General features: G+C 36.6%; 1 protein-coding gene across 18 annotated transcripts in view; it reads right to left on the reverse strand.

The window, feature by feature from the left end:
- Window positions 1-22,324, reverse strand: part of EML5 (EMAP like 5) — a 111,298-nt gene that overhangs the window by 35,721 nt on the left and 53,253 nt on the right. For 11 of the 18 annotated variants that reach the window (XM_042048370.1, XM_042048367.1, XM_042048371.1 and 8 more), the window contains 13 exons: window positions 21,368-21,461; window positions 17,670-17,770; window positions 15,524-15,726; window positions 14,319-14,430; window positions 13,157-13,284; window positions 11,288-11,429; window positions 9,361-9,513; window positions 8,408-8,539; window positions 7,015-7,103; window positions 6,138-6,314; window positions 5,073-5,274; window positions 3,265-3,391; window positions 1,668-1,682 (listed from right to left, as the gene is read on the reverse strand). In XM_042048370.1, coding sequence (XP_041904304.1) covers window positions 1,668-1,682; window positions 3,265-3,391; window positions 5,073-5,274; window positions 6,138-6,314; window positions 7,015-7,103; window positions 8,408-8,539; window positions 9,361-9,513; window positions 11,288-11,429; window positions 13,157-13,284; window positions 14,319-14,430; window positions 15,524-15,726; window positions 17,670-17,770; window positions 21,368-21,461 — 1,675 coding nt within the window. Of the gene's footprint in view, window positions 1-1,667; window positions 1,683-2,047; window positions 2,542-3,264; window positions 3,392-5,072; window positions 5,275-6,137; window positions 6,315-7,014; window positions 7,104-8,407; window positions 8,540-9,360; window positions 9,514-11,287; window positions 11,430-13,156; window positions 13,285-14,318; window positions 14,431-15,523; window positions 15,727-17,669; window positions 17,771-21,367; window positions 21,462-22,324 lie in introns of those variants that run through there. The other 7 variants (XM_042048375.1, XM_042048372.1, XM_042048368.1 and 4 more) reach the window with 4 other exon arrangements.

A 22,324-nucleotide genomic window follows, 5' to 3' on the forward strand; every position in this document is an offset into this window, starting at 1 on the left:
TAAATACTTTTTTAGTTTCCTTCCCATTTTGAATTCACAAGGATCTAAAGTAGGTGATCTGGTTTTGCATCTGTCTATACGTCCCTAAGCAGACACAAAAACTCCTCAAGAAAAAAAAACAAAACAAAAGCTAAATAAAAGCAGAGGCAGTTTTGTCACAACACCTGGTTTTGAATTATATCTGGGAGTATATGCAGAACAGCAAAAGAATTTTCAAAAGATCCACTGGGATCTTTGAACGCAAGAGATCTCAGCACATGGACTAAGTAATGGTTTTATCTGCTTGCAAATCTTTAAAACTTATGGTGAAAAATTTGAACTGAAATTCCTGGTTGTTTAGTTTTGAGATCTCTTGGTACAGCCATTCTTCTGTAAAGTACATAAATCACAGCACTGCTCCTCTGACAGCGACAAACAGCCAACTTCAGGGAGTATAAGAACAAATATGAACAGATCATTATTCTCCAGAGGCATCTCCCAAACCTTCAGTGCTGTGCAGTTCAGGGAGTAGCTGAGTCAGAAGTGTTTTCAAAATCAACCACGATGGACTTTTTTTCTGAGTAATTTACCTGGCACAAAAGCATACTAGGAAAGAACCCTTAGTAAAGGATAGAAACAGTTTTCAAATGTATTTTGTGTTGCTGAGTATCCACAAAGCTATTACACAACCAAATTAGACACACAGTATACATCTTTTAATGCAAAAATATTATCTATAAACATTATTATTCAGAAATGATAAATAATTCAAATTACAGACCTAAGTGCTGTCTCACAGCAGCGCCATTTTGTGTTTCCAATAGAAGTTAAAATAAGTATTCCGATTTCAATGATATAGCATGGTAATTTCACTGCTAGAGAATACTGTATCATTAGTAGAGCTGGCCTTTAACAACACCGCAAGCAAACCTTAGACCAACTGAATCTCAATGAAATCTTCAGTTCTAGTCACAGAGGCAGCTCAGTCTACAAGTCTGAAGGGTGGCCTAACAGCCTAAAGATTTGTTGTGCTGCAAATTCAACAATATATGTTTTTGCATATGCATATATTTTAAATAGAGTAAGTGCAGAAGCTCATAACCTAATGCAAGCACCTACGCTAGAGACTCCCATATGAGCACGATGTGGACCCAGCAGCTCAGATCCTCAAGCAGTATAGATGCATTGGCAAAATGCTGCAGCCAAGGCAGTAATGCTCCCCTCACCTCTGAAGCTTTATCAGCTCCAGCACAATGCTGCAGACATGATACTGCTCATACAGTCACCTCAGGCATCCATGCAATGTGCTCACTACACTCTATTCCATGTTGGACTTCTACAACCACACTGAGATACGGTCTTACAGACACCCACAAGCACTTAGGAAGCTCTCCGACTCAGGAAGTGAAGTCAAGCTGCTCCTTAGCCACTTCAAAGCATTGAGGATAGGAAGATGAGGTTTGATCACCTCCTCCCAAATACTCTATCCAGTGTTCACTCATGTCAACTCAGAGTGAGAACCGCCCTTATGCTTTGTCCCTTATCCCTTTTCTACCCATTAACCTAAAGCCATTATTTAATAGAAAAGAGGTAAATCCCTCACTTCTACTGCAAATTGTAACTACTTTCCCAAGCAGCTTAAGTTACTTAAATGCATTTAATCCTGGACTTCACGTAAATGAACTTACCTTACTACCCCCTGCCTTCATAGGAAGCAAAAGGAAAGAGAAATAAAAATAAAATAAAAATTAATATCTGTGACAGTAGACTAAAACATTTACCAATCTTACACAGTATTAACGTCAGCAGAACAGAAGTTAATATACATACAGGAACAATAGTCTGGTTTTATTCTTCACAAAAAACATTTCTTTGAAGTTTTAGGGCCCCAAACTTTTCAACAATGCTGGCAATGGAATTCTTTTGTGAACTTTTATGTATTCTGAATCACAGCTTCATCACCTTACTACAGAATTAATTCTTAGTATTTTACTTGAAACTGAAAAACACAATTCACTCAGCTTCCAAAAACAATTACTGAAAGAAACACAAGAGGCATACAATGTCATTAAAAAGAAAAAAAAAATCTTTAATCAAAGCTTTCATACCATACCCATTTTTTCTTTTTGATTTCCACATCAAATACATCTAATTAAGAAAGACAGACCATTTCTCATTATAAATGCACTACAGGGAACCACAGCTTTGTACACAGGGATCCCACTCTCTCCTACGGCAACACAACTTAAAAACAACAGATGACATGAACCTCCCACAGAAGTCACACTGCATTTCTCAGCAAGGGTGTCACAGACTGTCCAGCTCCACTGCAGAAAGAGGCGTGAGCACTGCCACAGAACTCCTCGCATTCCTGCTCTCCTGTTTCACTGGATCCTTGCACGTTCTTACACCCTGTTGTTTTCCTCGCTTCCCTCTCTTTAGTACCAGCGTTCCTCAATTGCTGTGTTAGGAATCCCTCCTTCCTTTTTCCTCACATATACTGTCCTCATCTATTTTGTGGACAACAAACAACTTTCAGGGCCCCATGCTCAGCTGCAGATTCTACAACAGATAATGTTCTAGAGATTATAAATTATTTTTCTTATTTTGTATCTACTTTATCTTCTGGGTTTATTATAGTCTGCTCCCCACCCCACTCACTTCCACAGCATACAATAGTGAACCAAGATCTAGAACTAACACTGCAAAGCAACCAACTTCATTTTCCAAGATTCATTAACAAGAACTGCAGAATCACTGTGGACAGAATTTTTCAAAGAAAGGTAGAAGTTATGTAGAGGCAGAAACAATGCCAGGAGCAATTAGAGCTGAATTCATCAGAGCAGTTTGTTGGCAGAACCAAAAATCGGATTGCTGTCCTTCACTAAAACAATTGTACAGGCTCATGCCTATAATGCCATCACTAAATACCAGTCAGTATCTAAGTTTCAAAAACAATATATCATTAAACACCAGCAAATAACTCGATTATCTCAAGGAACTCCCTAAACATAAAAATATGCATACGTAAGTTTGTAGTCTTTTGTGCTCTCTGAAAATAGATACAGCCTAGTCCTTTGGGTCAACTTCCTTTTTTCTTCAAAGATGTATTTAGATTTTTTTAATACATATTCTTTTAAATTAAGAATTACATATTCCAATATAATTTTGTTTTACTATTATCTTTTCAGGTTGATTTCTTGGCTAGAATTGTAATTTAGTAATTGCCTTTCATCTAACTTCGGCTCCTTTTGTTGCAGATGAGGCTTATAATATAGTAATTACCTTTCATCTAAGGTTGGCTCCTTTTGTTGCAGATGAGGCTTAATTCCAAACATTGGTCTAATGTTTGTTGATAAGGCTTTGATGGTGTAATTAATTTCATTTTCCCTTGTCACATCACTGTCATAACCTAACAAAACCAGAGGGAACAATATCAAACCAAAATAAGCTACAAGAACAACAATTTAACCATAATTTGTGCAGATTTCAACAATGTACTAGATTACAAAAGCAATTATAGCATGGATTATTAGTAACATAAATCCACAACAGAAAGAAAGTAGCTGGGAATCATGAACGTTGTTAATAAAAGACATTCAAGGAAAAAAACTCCTTACAATATCTTTGTGGAAAAAAATTAATAGAGTCAAGGGACTTTAAAAGCTACCCCATTTCTGCTTTGTTGGCTTTAACTACAATCACTAACAAGGAACCGCGCTACCTGACACCTGCTTTTAAGACCTGTAAGATTCAGTGCCTGGCTGTTCTCAGTTCCAGAATCCATCCACTACGATGGAATCTATAGGTGTGCACAAGGTTCCTACACAATGCTTAGGGACAGTAAGGCACATCAAGATGATGTTTACTATAGTAAAACAAACATGTTGGAAAAGCTAAGTAGTGACAGGGTTGTTACTTACTCTCCATTATTTTGTTTTTTCAAAGATAGAGACTACTAATGCCAACAATGTGACTGTGAATAGTTCTTAACTCTAACTGAAATTAATAGGACCTGACCAAGAGAAACTTTTGTGGATAAAGATGTCAATGTCTTTTGTTGTAGAGCTTCACAGACCTCGCTCTCTTTTAGAGTACTTTTGAACACACAGCTTAAGAGGGTTCTGTGTAAAGCACCAGAGCCTAGGAGAGGTTATAGGGCTAAGATGTTCTAACAGCTCACAAGCAGAGGCTGAACAGAAACTCTGAAGGTTTCAATTTTTGACTAAAAAATTTAAAGCTGACAAGTTCTCCTACAGGCAATTAAATTACTTTGTGGATGTGGTCATCAATAATTTTAAGAAGAAAGACAGTGATTAAAAATTCTTTTCCAATGAATGTTCAATATGTCTCTAATATTTAATATACTTCTTTGGTCATTTAGCACATTTTAGTGACAGCTGAAGTTAATTATTACACAGAACTATTTAAGGAGTAGCAGTGATATTTTAAAAATGCTTGAACACTGAGGTATTGACAAGGAGGAAAAACTGCACTTGGGAGAAGAGAAAACAAGTCTGGAGGCTCATCAATCATTGGAATTATAACATGAAAAAGAAAACATAAGTATGGCAAAACCAGCAGAAATTAATGCTACAAAATGTAATTTACACTTTATAACTACTGATATTATGACCTTGCAATAGATATATAAACATCAGTCTACTTCAGTCTCCTATGCATCCATGTTACAGAAGCAGATGCTATAACATCAAGACAACTATGATCTCAGATTTTAATCTAATTTCTTTAGAATTAGTGACCAAATTTAAACGGTGACAATTCTATTTTATATAAAGATTTTGGGTAACTATGTATAATTGGCACTTAATATCTTTTCATTTAAAAGATGTCAAGAGTCTGTTCATGTACTCTGACTCAAAGCAGCAACTCAAACACTTCGTTATCATTTTCTTCATGGCAGTTTATCAGTCCTTTCCCCAAAACCAAATTTTATTTAACATTTTGGAGAGTCTTCGCTACTTAAGATCAAAACAATCTATAAATCATGATTATTTCTAAATTTGCAGTTCTCCATTAATAAATCTTACTGAAATAGCATAATCCAGCTAGTTCCATAAATTATTACTGACCTCCGTCTTCTTCAGAATCGAGATCAGACTCTTCACTGTCACACTGCCTGCTATCCCGATGTCCTTCCATCTCGTAAGTCCACAGCATTAAAGAGGTGTCTGCTCCTCCAACAGTGACCAACAGACTGTCATCGTAAGTCCAGCGGACGTTTGTCACATGGGTACTGTGAGCAACATACCTCTTAAATTTTCCAAACTTTCCCTAAGAAGGGGGAAAAAAAGGCAAAGATCCAATTTAGCCAGTCTGCTAGACAAAACTGAAATGAGTTGCCAGTGCACAATGACATCATCTTAACTTCTTTACAGTTCGTGCTTCAGCTCTTTTGTATTTCATATGATTTTAACACATCATTTTCCAATGATGTGCCCCTCCTATAGCAACTTCATGAAATGTTAACCTCATCTCTATATCAAGCATGCAAGAATTAGTTTATAAACAGATTCCAGCAATAAACATTGGATTACTTTTCCTAAGAGAGACAATAATCCAACTGAGTTGGAATAAAATTCACAAACAATATTTTGAGTCAGTACTTGTGTACTGTTACCACCCTTAGTATGGCAACATTTCAAAACTGAAGACACATTTACCAATAAATATACAGAAAAAGAGGTACTTGAAGAGCAGTAAAAATACAATGTGCTTCTGGAACGGCTTTTCTATGATGCGTGATTAAATAATATTAAAGCTCTTCATCTTAGAAAAAAAACGACTGACATTGGACAGAATGAAGGTCCTTAAAATCATGAATGAAATCCAGGTGAGAAAGAGATGTTCATTGTCTTCCAAAGCACTCCCATTCTTAAGGTTTTTCCTATTCATTTGCTAAAGTCAGCAGCAGGACATTGCATGAGATGGCTCTGTAGTCTGACCTGGAATGATCATTCTTAGTAATTTCAAGTTTAATGCACAGCAAACTGCAATGTAATACTAAATGCTTTCTTTGATCATAAGGAGAAAAAATATATAAAAGCATTATTTTCTTCTGAGTGATGAATTTTCACAGTTTTGAAAAGGCAGATTTATCAATAAATATTCTTCATAAACAGCTGAAAATTACTTACTTTAGCAGGGTATCGAAACAGTTTCACGAATCCAAAATCATCTCCTGTGGCTAATACTTTACTATCACTAGTGAGGCATGAAGCAGTTACATCTGTGACTTCACCAATTATGGGCCAGATCCCTTCACAGCAAGAGCCCAAAACACTTGTCCATGATGCCCAGCCAATCTTTTCTACCTATAAAAACAACCCATTTGAGATAGAGCATACTTCTTCTCAAGAATTTTTCTTCCATATCTGATTTCTAGAAAAAGTCCTTACACTATCTAAAAGACAGTATTTTAATATACTAATCACTCATTTTCTTAACATTCAGGATTTCATTTGAGACATATAATTTTACCTCTATAAACTTTTCATTTCAAAACCTAAAGAAGTATTTTGAAAATTTTTACCTTACCTGCCCTTCCAGGCTAAAAAGTCCCCCAACTATATTTTCCAACACTGCCTTTCAATGCCATGGGAAATATTATTTGAAAAGTATCCATTTTTGCTCCCTGCCCTATGACTATGCTCTATGTCTGAGAAAACAAAACATTACAGCTACAATATACTACACTAGCCGATATGTATTATGTATACTATATTATATTGTTATGTAAAGACAAACATGAGGTTTTCCACAGCAAGGTTAGAGTTAAGTAATCTGCAATAGGTTTTCAAAGGTGTTTAGTACCAGAAAAGGCACACAGAAGCCTTGTGAGATTTCCATGACTAAGTCAGCTAAATGTCTGTTACTTAATAGAAAAATGTGAAATCCCCTACATATTTTATTATTTTAAAAGTTAAAAATTACAGTTCTATATATCATTCCCTCTTATGTAGTATAGATGGCTGTATCATAACTCGAATTTGTAAACAGAGTACAGTTTCTCACCTCCAAACTAGGAATTGTCTGTTTTTTCCCACGAGGGGCTTCAAAAAACAACTGCTCTTTAGCACCAGTGTTGACTTGCAAAAGTTTCCCTATAAAACATATGACATACATATTGTATGTTAACATAGAAGATTCCATTTCACAGAAGGAAAAAAGAAAGTTTATTTTGAATTTTTTATTGCTAACTGCATTACATAAATTACTTGTTTCTACTGGAAAAAGCTGCATACATAAATAATGGATCTGGAAGAATGGTCTTCTAGAGAGATTGAAGTCCTTTGATACCTTAAATTCACAACCCTTTCTCCTCCCTTTGAAAACCGTACTAATGCATCACTTTTCTCTCCTTATCATGGCTGTCCCATCAGATGGTAGACAAAATGCACTGGGTCCAATTCAAAGCTTGTTTATGATAACTGGTTATTGATGCATATGCCCTTGGGATGGAGAAGCACATATGCTGCCTGGCCACTGGCTGATCCCAAGCAGGCAACTTCTTTACAGCTTTATACTATTTCACTTCTGAGGGAAATTCTCACCAATGTTTCTGTCCTCTTCCTTTTCAAAATTCTCAAAGGCAGCTAACTTATAACACTCTTTCAAAATAAATCAGACTGTTTCAAAAGTGATTATGTAGAGGAATAAGAACATGAACAAATAGAATGCACAATTACACAGCCTTGCTTTTGAATGAAACAGGACTAAATTTAGTACTTTAATTAATCACATATCAATACCCTGGAACACAGGAAATCTGGTCTTTCTGCTATATATGACAACAAGGATACGTATTCCTGAGCTACAGATACAAGCGCATTGTACACTGTACATTCAAGAAGTAGAAACAGAGAATCATAGAATGTTTGGGGTTGGAAGGGACCTCAGAGACCATCTAGTTCCACTCCCCCTGCCACTAGACCAGGTTGCTCAGAGCCCCATCCAGCCTGGCCTTGACCACCATCAGGGATGGGGCATCCACAGCCTCTCTGAGCCTCACCACATCCACAGCCTTTCCAGTGCCTCACCACACTTACAGTAAAGAATTTCTTCCTAATACCTAATCTAAACATACCCTCCCTTCAGCTTAAGGCCTTTCCCCCTTGTTCTATCACTAACTGCCCTTCTGAAATCAAATAATAAACAGGAGAGATTTTTTAAAAATCCAAACAAACCAATCTATAGAGACAAACCGTTTTGCTTCAAATTGCACAACTTCTAAATATGTATGTGGCAGTAAAAATCATGGGTTTAATATTTATTCAGATGATGTGAGAGCATATTTGTAAGCTGAAGAACCAAATCTGCCAGTGACACTACAAATTCATATACATGTACTGTAATAGCCTCTAATGTAATCAATCTTCCAGTACATTTTTCAATGAATGCTACTTACCTCTTACGTCCCAGTCCATGTGCGTGATATAGCTGGAGGCTCCCTTGCAGATTCCTACTCTTTTACTGCTCATTACATTGTAAATATCTACAAAGTTGTCACAGGATGCCACGGCTAAGTACTTTCCAGTCCCTAAAACACATCAATATAAACAAAAACATTTTCAAAAAATTGTAGTTCTCTGCATATTAAACACAAGTCAATTCTGGAATTTAGCTATATGCAACTTAGAAGTCTTTAACATCAGCTTGCTAATTTATACATATTTCCTGACAAACTGATTTTCATATCACATGATCAGCATGAAATATACAACTATTATATAATTACATTTTCAAACTACAAAAAACAATTGGCTGAAATTTTAAGCATTTATGGCATTCAGAAAGTGGTAAGGCTTAAGGAATCAGAAAGTAATGTTATATGAGAATGGGTATCAGTAATTTGCATCAAATTTCTCCAACAGATGAGTATTTTAACTGAAGTAGGCCATGCATTTTGAGTTCCTAAAATATGAGCTATAGTGTTGGAAAAAAACCTAGCCTCGTTGGGAGTGCTAAGGGGGGAAAAAGAGAAAATAGAAGTTGCCAGAACTTTCTGACACATCAGTTTGAAGTATTCTTATTAGCTAACAGTAACCTCAGTGATGTGCCAAACTTATGCAGCCCATAAAGTGGAACCCTAGGGAGCTGCTGGATGTCCATGATTTAAAACTGACTGTTGTATCCAGGAGGTTACTATAAGCAAACCTATTCCAATAATCTCATCCTTAAATGAGCAACACAGGACTTCACACCATGGTCTTTCAAAATGCAAGTATTAGTTTTGCTGACCTATTTTTTAGGTGTAAAAGCACTACAAGTCTTTATTACTTTTACCTCATAAATATGATAAAGCTTACTTGAACAACCTCAATAATAAAATCTTAATTAAAAAAAAAGAAAATCACTTACCAGGAGAAAATCTGATCTCTGAAATAACATCCTTCCTGTGCTGGAAAGAGACTAAATCCTCCAGGGTATCTGCATTAACTATCAAAAAACTTCCATCATTGAGACCAACAGCTAATGCTTTTCCATCAGGAGAAAAGCAGCAACATCTGCCTCCTATGAGGAATAAAGAAATTGCAATCAGCTATATTGACAGTGCATCATCCTTCTTTGAGATCTAATTTTCCATTAGTAAAGGAAAACTATTCTTATACTGTAAAACTTCCAAGGAAGTTTCCTAGATGCTGCCAAAATAATTTCCAAGCTGGGATAGCAAATAAACAGGTACACAGGCCCAGAATCTTAGAATTTGCATATTAATTGATACATGCTCTACATTACTAATACAGATGAATCACTTTTGTCTGTATATTTTTCACTTGCTCTCCTTTGTATCTGGTGCTGCCTGTTTGTTACCATTTGTTCTGGTAAGGAGAACACAGCTGGGAAAGACCCTCTGGATTCACAGAATTCAGTAATTTGCTATCACAAACAGTAAGTCATTAGGACATAGAATCCTTCCAATAAACATGTCAAGTATTGTTTGAAAAACAATTTAATTTCCGATCTAAATTTATATATAGCCAACTTATATAGACTTATTTTCATGCCAGGATTTTCTGTTAACATAAATATTCTCCCCTACTATTCGTTCCTCTGATTAACTTGTAGACAGCAATCCTTTACTTAGATGGCTTCACCACAAGGCTTCTCATTCATTATCCTGTAGTTCCCTCCTCCATTCTCAACTTTTAATTTAATTGCATTCAGCTGAACACAGAAGAGAAATGCACACCAAAAATATCCTGATTTGTGTCTTGTAAATTACACGACTACTCCAATATGTCTTGGGAAAATACCTCACTAACAGGTGTAATTGTCACCCTGCAATCAGCGACAACATCCTGAGCCTTCTGCTCTTGAATTTACTCCTGACCTACGCAGACATTTTTCTTACAGTCATTGGATCTTGCCTTTTATAATTAACAAGTATTATTTCAATTCCATGACTCAGTCAGCAGAAGCATCCATCTTTTTCTGTACAGTACACAGGTACTTTTTAAGATTGCCAAAGCGTCTCAAAATGTGTCTTATCAGCAAATAGTAATTAGAGACTTTTTTTGCCAAAAGTACTCTTAAAAATATTAAGAAATATCAGCTTTAAGACTTGAACAGAGTTTGCCAACTAGAAACTTTCTTGTTTAATCCCCACTTGTGTGAGCTTGTAACTCTTCTACAATTACTTTATCAATCTAAATCATCTTCAGTTAAGCTTCCCATTATGTCTGAATTAAACTGCATTGCTGAATGCCAAACAGATAAAGCCTATTGTACTCCTTTGTCTAGCAAAGCATACGTAGCATTAGAAGCTTTTCAGGGCCAGTCTAGCCTAATCCTAAAAAAATCACCTTATATGATGTCACTTACAACAGATTTTCCATCTGTCAAAATAGAATTTAATTATATCCTAAACAATGAGTAAAAATTTTATGACTTCTCTTTTCTTGACATTCCAGAGCCTTCAAACATTCACAAAGAAGAGAATTTCAACATTTCTTCTAAGATTTCTTCCAAAAATTTCTAGATTCAAACTGTCAAAAAAGCCTTGCAGTATTATAAGCAATATGGCATTTATGTAGTTGGCTCAACTTTTATTGGTAATTTATTGACTTAAGTAAGTTACAATTGCAAATAATCTTCAGAACAGTACTACACAGAATTTTTTTTGTACAGATTCATTAGCTTAAGGGCTACACAACTCATGAACATAGCATTCATAAAATAATTTGAGCAAAAAAAGGAATTTATTCAGTCCTGCTTTCAAAAGATTCATAATGCTTGTAAATGTCAATTGCATCAGTTAAATATTTTTTCATACTAAGCATCTTACCCTTTTTCAATTTGCGAACCGCTAACATACAATGGCTAGGAGATAAATCCCATATTCTTAAGGTTTTGTCATCACTTACAGTGGCACAAATAGGTAAATGAGGATGAGTAGCTAGACCCCAAACTTCCCCCTCCATGTGACCCTGAAAAAACACAATGAATCAGGTTTCTTTTTATTTTAAACTGAAATAGGAAATAATACATTTAAGGAAGTTAAAAAAAAAAGAGAGAGCATGCATTATTTAGAGGATAATAAATATCTGAATTAAAACACAGAACACCTGAAAAAATTCACCCTGCTACTTGTGCAAAATTATGGTAATTAGTACTACAGAAAACTGTGAAATAATCCTCACACACATCTACATCAATGACGTGGACAGTGCGACTGAGTGCACCCTCAGCAAGTCTGCAGATGACACTACACTGAGTGGTGTGGTCAACAGGCTGGAGGGAAGGGATCACATCCAGAGGGATCTGGACAGGCCTGACAGGTGGACCCATGTAATGAAGCGCAACAAGGCCAAGTGCAAGGCCCTGCATGTAGGTCAGGGCAATCCCAAGCACAAACACAGGCTGGGCAGAAAACGGACTTAGAGCAGCCCTGAAGAGAACTTGGAGGTTTTGGTGGACAACAACTTGGACATGAGCTGGCAATGTGCGCTTGCAACCCAGAAAGCAAACTGGGCTGCATCAAAACAAATGTGACCAGCAGGTCAAGGGAGGTGATTCTGCCCCTCTACTCTACTCTGGTCAGACTCCATTACTGTGTCTGTCTCTGGAGTCCTCAGCACAGGAAAACATGGCCCTGTTGGAATGGGTCCAGAAGGGGGCCACAAAAAGGGTCAAAGAGCTGGAGCACCTCTCCTATGAAGTCAGGCTGAGAGAGTAGGAGGTGTTCAGTCTAGAGGAGAGAAGGCTCCAGGGAGGTCTTGTTGCAGCCTCTTAGTACTTAAAGGAGGCTTATGAGAAAGATGGGAATTCTTTTTAGTAAGGCTTGTAGTGACAGGACAAGGGGTAATGGGTTTAAGGTAAAAGAGGGTAGATTCAGACTAGATAAAGAAACTTTTTATGATGAGCATAGTAAAACACTGGGACAGGTTGCCCAGAGATGTTGCAGATGCCCCATCCCCAGAAACATCCAAGGCCAGATGGGATGGGGCTCTGAACAATCTGATGTATTTGAATATGTCCTTGCCCACTGCAGGGGGTTTGGACATGATGACCTTTAAAGGTCCCTTCCAACCCAAACTATTCTATGAACTAGATTTTTTTCTTTACCTTAGATTCTAGCATTTTCTTTTAACAAATACAGTTCTTTATCTATTGCACTGGCCACTCAGAAAAGAGAGAATCCAGAGATTTTTACCTAACTATGAAAGAAAATGATGTGTTGATGCAATGTAAAAACCTGTTTAGTAAAAAATGCAGTTGCTCGGTATGGCAAAGAAAATGGAAACTTTTTACATAATTACAAGTAAAATCTCAAAACAAATGTCAAGAAGACAACTTTTAAAAATAAGAGTAATTATTACTCAGAAAAAGTTAATAAGGAATTTAGTAGAGGATCCATACTTTTTCACACACTTTTCTTTCACTTTCACACACTTTTTTTTTTTTTTTTTTTTTTTTCCGAAACAGATGTATGATCTTGGTCTGTTTGAAAGGGTGAACTCATTGAACAAACCAGTACTGAAATCCTACGTCCTATTTTGCTCATTAAGGAGTCATAATGGTCTAGTCTAACTAAAAGTGATAGTAACTCACTAATTTCATTAGTAGTTAAAGTGCTTCTTACTCCACAAGTCTTTACTTGAAAAATAAAATCGTGTTCAGGGTTTGACATATTTGACTGATATTTAACACTTACCTGAACCAGCAGAGTTATTGGTCCACTTTTATCCACCTCCAATATTTCACCATTCTTTGTGCCCACTAGAATATGACCATGTCCTAACGATATGGCACGTATAGAAGGATTATCTTCTAAGAGGAGACCTAGAACATTAAAATGTTAAAAGACAGAAGATTCTCAAGTATGCCTTAAAGAGGATTCTTCACACATATGCACATTACCTTCTCATTGTAGAAAAAGCTATTCAGTAATAAACAGTGAAAACGTTCCTGCATGAAACAACCTGTCTGGATTCATTTGGGAGGATTTAGCAATATATAAAGAAGTTTAATCAGCCTGACTCTGTGCATGTGAAGCATCAACTATACTACTATATTGCTACCAATTACAGTACCTTCAAATCCAGCTTTTTGTACACAAGCTATGAGAATGAGACACTCTGAAGTACAATGTTTTCATTAATGAGTATTTACATTCATCGTGTTTGAAAATCAAATCATATACTTTAGAACACAGCAAACATAACTTTAAGGGAAGGGGACGGAACAGAAAAGGCTATCCAGAATGAAAATACAGGGAACTGTAAATTAGCATTAAGATCAAGAATAAGTGGTAGAAACAGGAAAAATAGGAATGAAAATGTTCTTTAATGATTTCAAAAGACATATGCATTTACAGAAAACTAACTACTCATACCTTACAAAACTAACCACAATTTTGAATTCCTTCCTTTCTCCAGAACAAAAAAGATCAGGTAAGAGACTTCATGATCAGAAATATAATAGGCTTTTTGCTTGCCACTTTAATAAAAAAAAAACAAAAAAACCCAACAAAACCACGAACAAACAAACCAACCCCAACCACTCCCCCCACCCCCAAACCACAAACAAAAAACCCTACCTGGATGATAAGAAACTTGAAGCTAAACAATTAATTTAGGCTAACAGTAATATTATGACCTGCACCCACCAAATGTGCAAACAGACATACAACACACCAGTCCTGTCCCAATATAAAAATTACTTACTGAGAATCAATAAAGCTTAAGCAAAACTCATTTTAGTATTCATTATGTCAAATGTGGATTTCCTCTTACCAGGGAAAGCAATTCCACAAAATACTTTCTCAAGAAAGTACTTTAAAAATAGAATACAACATAGGATAAAGTCTGTGTTACCTTTGGATCCGGGAGCCAGAGCAGCCCTTTTGATGGCATAGGTTTTGAGACAACGTTCAAAGGTATCATCCCAGAGAGCTACTACCCCATCCTTTCCTCCAGTGACAAATCCCTGGGGGAAAAGAAATAGAAATCACTAGATATAATTGATTATTACCTTTCCTTAATTTTTCAGTGATTTCTGCCAATACTGAAAATGGACTATATACAACACTGTAATGCACAGAGCTACAGATGTTAGAGATGAAAAGAACAGAAGCAACAAAATGAGTGATTTCTCCTCCTGATGAAGGCAGCACAGTTCTGAACAGTGCATGTACACAGGCTAGATTTAGAAGTTCTAACCTGTATGCTTCTACTATTCTAGAAAAATAAGATAACCAACATACTATATTGTTTTTCTTGCTATTTAGCCTCCACATCTCTTTGGCATTTCACCTCATTACTCGAAACCAAATTTAGTACCACTCACAAAAATTTTATCAGTTCTCATATTTTTCAAATATATGCACATTTTTGCCATTCTGTCTTTAAAATTATATACAGGTATTTAATGAAGCAACATATATGGTTAGCACTGAAATCATTAGTACTTTTCTTCAGAGCACTCAGTTCTTGCAGTACGAATAACACATGTATTGTCCAACGCTACTATTCTGAAATGCAATTATTGGGAGGTGGAGTGACTTGGTCTAACTTAGCAAAACACCAACATATACATTAACTTTAAACAAATAAATAGTCTAACTGGAACACTCATTCACATTTAGGCACATGCTTAAAGGCTTTCCTCGGCTAAAAAGAAGCTGAGAATCTGGAGAAAGTACTTAGTGATCTACAGATTGAATTCTTCTATGAGTAGACAGTAATTAAAACACAAAATAGTACAAGTATGGTCTTCTTCCTGTCTCACAAGCTCACATACTCCACTGAACTTACTGATGCTTAAGTCAGTTACTGTTATTTCTTTAGTAAGAGGTTATGAAAATTACTGAATAAGATGTCACTGACCACAAGGGTTTGAGAAACAGCATGGTACATAACAAGAATAAGAGACATGCACAAAACACGATTTTGAATCTGGACCACACAAGGCCTTTCAGTAATGAAAATAAGGACATGGATTCCTGAGTCTGGGAAAGGTTTAGCTTTATCATAGACTTTTTTGTCCAGACATAAAAAAAAACAATCAGCAGTTTATTTACTTTTTCCAATGCGTGCATGCTGAACACAGGACCATCATGTGCTTTGACAGTTTTTATGAGAAACACATCTCTCCAAATACACACATCCCCCGTGGAGGTTCCAGAGAACGCCATCTCTTCCGTCCAGCCATACACTGCACACATCATTGTGTCGGTTCTTCCCAGCGCACCTATGCAGCCCTTTCTCCCAATTAGTCCTCCTCCTGGTTCAGACCAAGAACAAGTCTTAGACATCTGCTTAGAACTATTTTCCAAGAACTATATAACCTCACCCAGAGCAACAAGTTCTTTTCTTTTAGTCCACCCATGCTCCCCAAAAAATTGAGTCTGAGAAGAGATCTCACAAAATAAAATTTCTTATTATTCGTCAACTTTCACTACAACAAAAACCAAAACCAACCAACCAACCAAAAAATAAACCAAAACCAACCAACCAAAAAACTAAAACCCAAAAGACCCAACCTTACTTTTAACTTACTACTTGAATCTGGATTTGAATATGTACATATACCCACATGGACATATATAGAAAAAATGCATTTGTAAACTTGCATCTAAACAAAAAAATATCTACCACACACAGTTCATAGAAATTACTAATGAATAGTCTTGAAAGAAAAAAAAAATTTAGATCTTCACATCCCACTTTTCGTGATGTGTTTAGTGAGAGGATTTCTAATTTTATTTTAGAGGTTTACTTATATTAGCCTATGGATAATAGAAATATTCTATATTTCTAGGTATATAAATTTTATGATTCTTTTATATCTAAAATCATTTGGCAGCTATAGCACATAGTAACTTCTGGCTAGAAAGACAGATTTATATCATCACAGTGATATTAAACAAAACAGGGAAACTTCATGTGGTATAACATGGAAGTCCCTCAGGATCTGACACTTCATATTGTTCTTGTACTGAGAGGTCAGGTCTTGGAACCCCTCTGCCTCACTAGGCAGTGATGACAATATAGTCCAGAGCATGTACTTCATGTCACTTCTCAATCAAGTGCACCTGCTCTACTGCAGATTTCAGAAAGCTGCCATTTGTTAAGGTGCACTGACACTCTACTCCTCACTCTAACTTTGCTGAGTGTGTTTCCTGGGGGGTGACTGCCTTGCCAGTGAGCCACTGAAGTTTCATACAGATGGGCTGCAGCATCAGAGAAATCTGATTCCTCTGACTGAGCAGTGCCAGAGAGAAAAGCAGCATTTTAAACCATTTCCTTTCTTTCTTCAAAATCACCATCTCCAGGCTTTTATCATAGTTAAGATTTCTTTCTAAAGAATTTATAGTAGCTCTTTTAGTAAATATTCTGAGACACTTTGTTCTTTCTATAGATAGCAAGCTCAATTGTGAAATTAATAATTTATTCAGACGTCAACAGCTTGCTTTCAGGCAATCTTGATTAATTTCTGTTGGAGAAAAACTGTAATCTTTTTCTTCACAGAGTTTTCTCTACACAGTTAATCTTTATCAGGACTCATGTGAGTTGATGTACATAAATTCTGCATGAATAATTAGAACATTCTTAGCAGATAAGCTAGTCTTCTGTAGCACATATGTCTTTATGTCTGATTTCAAGTGTGAAACAACGACGTTCACACAAGTATCAGGGAATGAGTTTTTCACTATTCAAAATTTCTCAAGCACAAATAACCTTGGTTTTTAATTGTCAAGATCAATGGAGGTGTCCAGACAAAGAGCTCTCAACTGGCAGATGTGTCTTCTTCAAGTACTTTGTCTGAATTTTGTATGTGAATTTTTTATAACCTTAGTATTATTTACACTTGTGCCTTTTTACAGCATATGTGTTGTAAAGGTCCTTCTTCCAAAAACTGTTCTATGATTTTAGAGCAGCACTGTAAAATTTTCAGATACGATATATTATTACCAGATATAAAAGCAGACAGTAGAAAAGGCAGGGTCTTTTCTACTTACGTAGCTCTAGCTCCAAGGCAAATTGATCTTAAAAAGAATTTCCACTACTGCCATAATGTTAATTAACATTATTACTGCTAGGGCAATGCTAACTAAGAGATATACAGAGAAAACATTTGCTTTTCATGCAAGAAACATACAGTAAGAGATGTAAAGTTATACTTTCAGTAACAGAAAATGCTCTAATTCTGAAAAGTGTCCTTACCTGCTCTCCGCCAGAACTTCATGTGTTTAATTCCAACTGTAATCAATTTATCAGGCATGTAAGGATTAATCTTAACAACGAAGATCTTATCTTTGCTTCCCCTAAAAAGCAAAGCAAAATAATTTTTTAAAAAGTATAACTCTTAATATTTTTAAATAGGTTTGGGTGGGGTTTTGGGGATTTTTTTTTTTATGTATACCTGCTCTTACACTGAACCGTGCCATAAATCAAATCCTTCCTGATGGGAGAGAATTTTCTATAAGTCCTTGCAAGGAGTTTCAAAGATAAACCAAGACTTTTCCTGGAGTTTCAATGGTGCCGGATAGTTTGTTTATCATTTATTAAGTCTTATCAAAGGAACAGAGCCACTAGTGTTACCCAGGCATAACATAGAGCACAGAAAGCAGGAGAGAAGTCTAATTATCAAGATTTACACAGCCTTTTAAAGATAATTTAACCAATAGTTTAACCAATAGAATATTATTTTCACTTTCCTACCAATTATTCAGTAACACGGGCAGGAACTGCGGAATTCTCTATCCAATCATTCCAAACTACTTTTAGTGCAGAACATGGAGTAGTAGAGGAAGGAGAAGAAGGTTTAGAGAACAACAATCCTCCATTTTGGTATTTTTTACTCTTATCTATTTACTACAAAGAGAAGCCCAAAACCTCAAATTTTTCACCCTGTGACAATCTTACATAGTAGTCTATCACCTAATTCACACCACTTCTAGTTCTTGTCTGATCATTGGTAATTTTTTCCAAGGTTGGAGGTTAAAACAGTGTTGTTCAGGGGGGTAAGAACCCTTAAAAACAGGCAGAGAAATATCCTCGGCACTCTGGCTTCCTATACTGCTCTATCTTGCTAACATTTACTTTCAAATCATTACTAATAGTTCATAATGAGGAAGCAGAAAGCCAAAGAAGTGACATACTGAGTCCTGTTCTACTTTCATTACCCTTCAGTTTCCAAGGCAGGTGACTTATGTTACTTCAAAGATGCACCAGGAGGCATTTTCTTTGCATTTGCATTAAGTTTAGGTGTATGGTGTTTAGATCTTTGACAGCTCATAATGACATTTAAAGGAGTAAAGTCATAAATCTTATTTCAATTCGCTCATTTTGAAAATGGGTGCAAAAGCACCTGTGCTGAGATAGGCAGATGCTGAAGCAGCTGTAATTTCATGAGCAGTTTGAACAGGGAGAGATGGAAGCAATGAGGACTTTTGCTCCAAATGGGAAAGGAGAAAACCTCAGTTCCTAGAGATGCTCCCAGAGGTAGTCCTAAAGCTGAAGATGAGGAAGACCCTTTGCTCCCAGGGAAGGAGAAGGGCCTCTGTTCTTAGAGATGAAATGCTCCCAGAGATGGGTGAAGAGAATTTTTGTTTCTGAACGGCTCAACCTTAAAGTTGTAACCCAAAAACTTCAAGAGTGGACTCTCAAAATCAGTTGTGGGAAAAGCTGCAAGTCGTGGGAAGGGACTCACATGCGAGCAGAGAACCAACCCGGGCGGCTGTCTCGTTGTGATAATGTTTTCATAGCACGGGCAAGAGAGACTCCTCTTCCTAAATGGACTGAACAAGGTTATTATGGAAGTGGTAACGTAAGAGACGGTCCGAAAATCCCTCATCTGCCTCACGATCATCACCGAAGACAGAGACTGAACACAGCAGTCCTGGCCTGGCTGAGGTGGGATGTCTGCCAAGTGTTGCCTACGGGTGTGCCCACTGGGAACTGGTACACATTCCTGAGGAAATTAGTGCAGGTCACAGTGGACTGTGCCGTTCTTGCTGCCCAGGCGGGAAGGACTGCGCTGAAGCGGGAAGGAACGACCTGTCCTATACACCTCTCTGGTACACCTGTCTTGTACGTCTGTCCTGTACCTGTTTCCCAAAGCAATGGACCCCATAACAATGGCTGTAGATTTCCCAACCTCTTGGCCAGTTGCCCCTCGCTTCTGAAAAGGACTATAAAGGGACCTTCTGAAATAACTGAGATCCGAGATCTCCCCACGGAAGGAAGACGAATCCATTGGCGGAAGACCACGAGGACTTCGTCTCATCTGTTGGTAGCTATTGCCCCTCTTTTTTCCCCCTCTCTATTTTGTTTCTCTCTCTCTCTCTCTCCCCCTTACTCTCTTCTATTGCATTACTGTGTTGTGGGCACTTAATAAAGGTGCACTGTTTTGATTAAAACTGAAATCTCCTTGTGTCCTTTACACTCTGAGATCAATAAACGAACCATCACGACCCCCGCTTGCATTAGCGGATCGTGACAGGTAAACAGACTGAACATCTCAAGGGTTGTCTTTTTACATTGTCACTGGGAGAAGGGAGAAAGGTGGGGGGAGGAGAAGTTTACTGAAGGTATGGTATAATTTTTTTCTTCTTTTAGGTCCGTTAATAAACTTCTTTATATTCTTTCAAGTTTGGTGCCTGCTTTGCATTTCTCCTAATTCTTATCTCACAGAAGGTAAACGGTAATGAGGATTTTGGACCAAACCACTACAGCCCCCAATCCCTAATTTTTGCTCCTTGTTCAAAAGTGGCAAAAATCTTTTATTTTCTGTCCTTTCAGATCACTAGATGAACTAGTGGGTGAAAGTATGAAGAAGTTTCTTTCTAAACTCAGTCATCTTCAAAGTACAGATGCTGCTCTCAAAAATTCCAATCAATTCCTTTGTGTGGGTAGGAGAAATGAAAAAAAAAATTTAAAAATCAGGTGAAATGCAGACAAATGTCTTCGGAGAAGCCAAGCTAACTGGGCTTTTGACAAGCAACTGGGAAGGAAGTACTCTTTATCTACATCATCTAGTCAGAATAGTCATTCTTCAGTGAAGAAATTCAACATGTGTTTAAAAATAAAATGAGAGTAAATGAAATTAAGTAGCAATAATGAACTTAATGGATAAAAGGAAGCCGATGCTTTTTTCATTGTACTGCAGAGAGTAATAAATCTCTTAAATCTACCTAGAACAATGTTTATGAGTCTAAGCACTGAATCCAGACAGCATGGGGCAAAAACCACTCATACTACTGCTCTATTTAAAGCAATAAATCCTTAGGAAAAGAAAAAAGTCAAAGGTTTCAATAACATTACTCAAAATTAGAAATGGGATTCTATCTTGTGTATTAAACTCATTTAATAAGCATATATTAAATAATCTGTGCAGACACAAAGAAACTCCCGAAATATTTAACCTTTGAAAGTTACTTAGTCGAATTGCCTGTTCAAAGCAGAGTTGACTTAAAAGTTAGATCAGGCTTGTCAGGACTCAGAAAGGAAAAGGAAAGAACCCTGAAGAAAAAAGAACTCTTCAAACAACTGCAAACGACTATCCCAAGAAAGGTGTGACCTCTGATGAAAAAGACCTGAACAGACCATGTACCACCATCTTTAAGAGGGCAAACAGAAGTGCACAGAGTTTTAAAGAAATTATTTCAGAACACAGCAATGTCTTCTATGCCTTCTTCCTTCACCAGTTGAGCCATCACTGTAATAGCCCTTGTTGACTACCAGAGCTTCATTTACTTCTTCCACAGAAACTTTTAAGGTTGTGATAAATGTTATTGCCTGTATCACTTAAGTAATAGAAACTGCTATTTTATTAAGAGAACTCTTGTTCTTTAATGAATATATTTTTCTTACTGTCACTAAATCTAGGTACAAACTTTAAAACATAGTTAAATTCCTACCTTACTGCTGAAAGCTTTTCTCCTTTCTTCCAATCCCAGAGTACAATAGTGTGATTGTCATCTATTCCAACAGAAGCCAATCGTTTCCCATCCGCTAGAATAATAAATTTATTATTAAGAGAGTAGATAGATAACTATGTTGCAATAATAAGAAATCATATTAAAAATACTATAACTCCACAAATATTATAAGAAGAAAGTACAAACAGGTAAATAAGCGTATGATATATTTAGAGGCATGCCTTCTCATCCATTTGCTTTTAAACTTGGATGAAGTGTAGGACTTGGAATTATCCTGTCTAAAATTTGCACTTAGATGCTCTCTGTTTGTATTAAATCCCTTGTTCAGTTAGCTGCTGACACAGTTGCACAAAAACATTCACCATAGGTTGTTCTTGTGAAAAATTTATGTTCACTCTGAAAATTTCTGTTCATTTTTGAACAGGAAAGGACTGAAACAATACAATGAAATTTGTGAAATGCCCCTAAACTTAGTAGTACTGTGAAGTTTTGGAAAAGTTTTGACACAAATTCCACATTAACCTTCAATAAACAAGCTATCTGTGCTCACTCAAGATCACTGATTTTCTGACATGTATCCATCTTTGAAATTGCTATATACCCATGTCAGAATTTGCGAAATGAGATTCATATATTGAAAAAGAAGAAACAAAAGTAAGAATCATCAAAGACCACAAACCATTCATCTTTGTGATCACACATCTTTGCTGTGAGTTTAGATCTTATCCAGTAAATCCAAACAATTAAAGAATTAATAGAAGCTAGTGGAGCAGAGGAAATTTAATATTGGTACAGGAATTCAATGTATGGAGTGTAAAAATCTCAAGGGATTTAACTGATAGTCTCTGATGTTAGTATAAGGTGGAGAGGGAGCCTGTGTTTCTGACCAGAACAACTCTGTGACTGGACTTTCTGAATGTATCAGTGTGCTACCCA

The sequence above is a fragment of the Corvus kubaryi genome, unplaced genomic scaffold, assembly GCF_017639235.1.
Source record: "Corvus kubaryi isolate FWS band 111438036 unplaced genomic scaffold, C.kubaryi_AGA036_p1.0 66, whole genome shotgun sequence".
Lineage (NCBI taxonomy): Eukaryota > Metazoa > Chordata > Aves > Passeriformes > Corvidae > Corvus > Corvus kubaryi.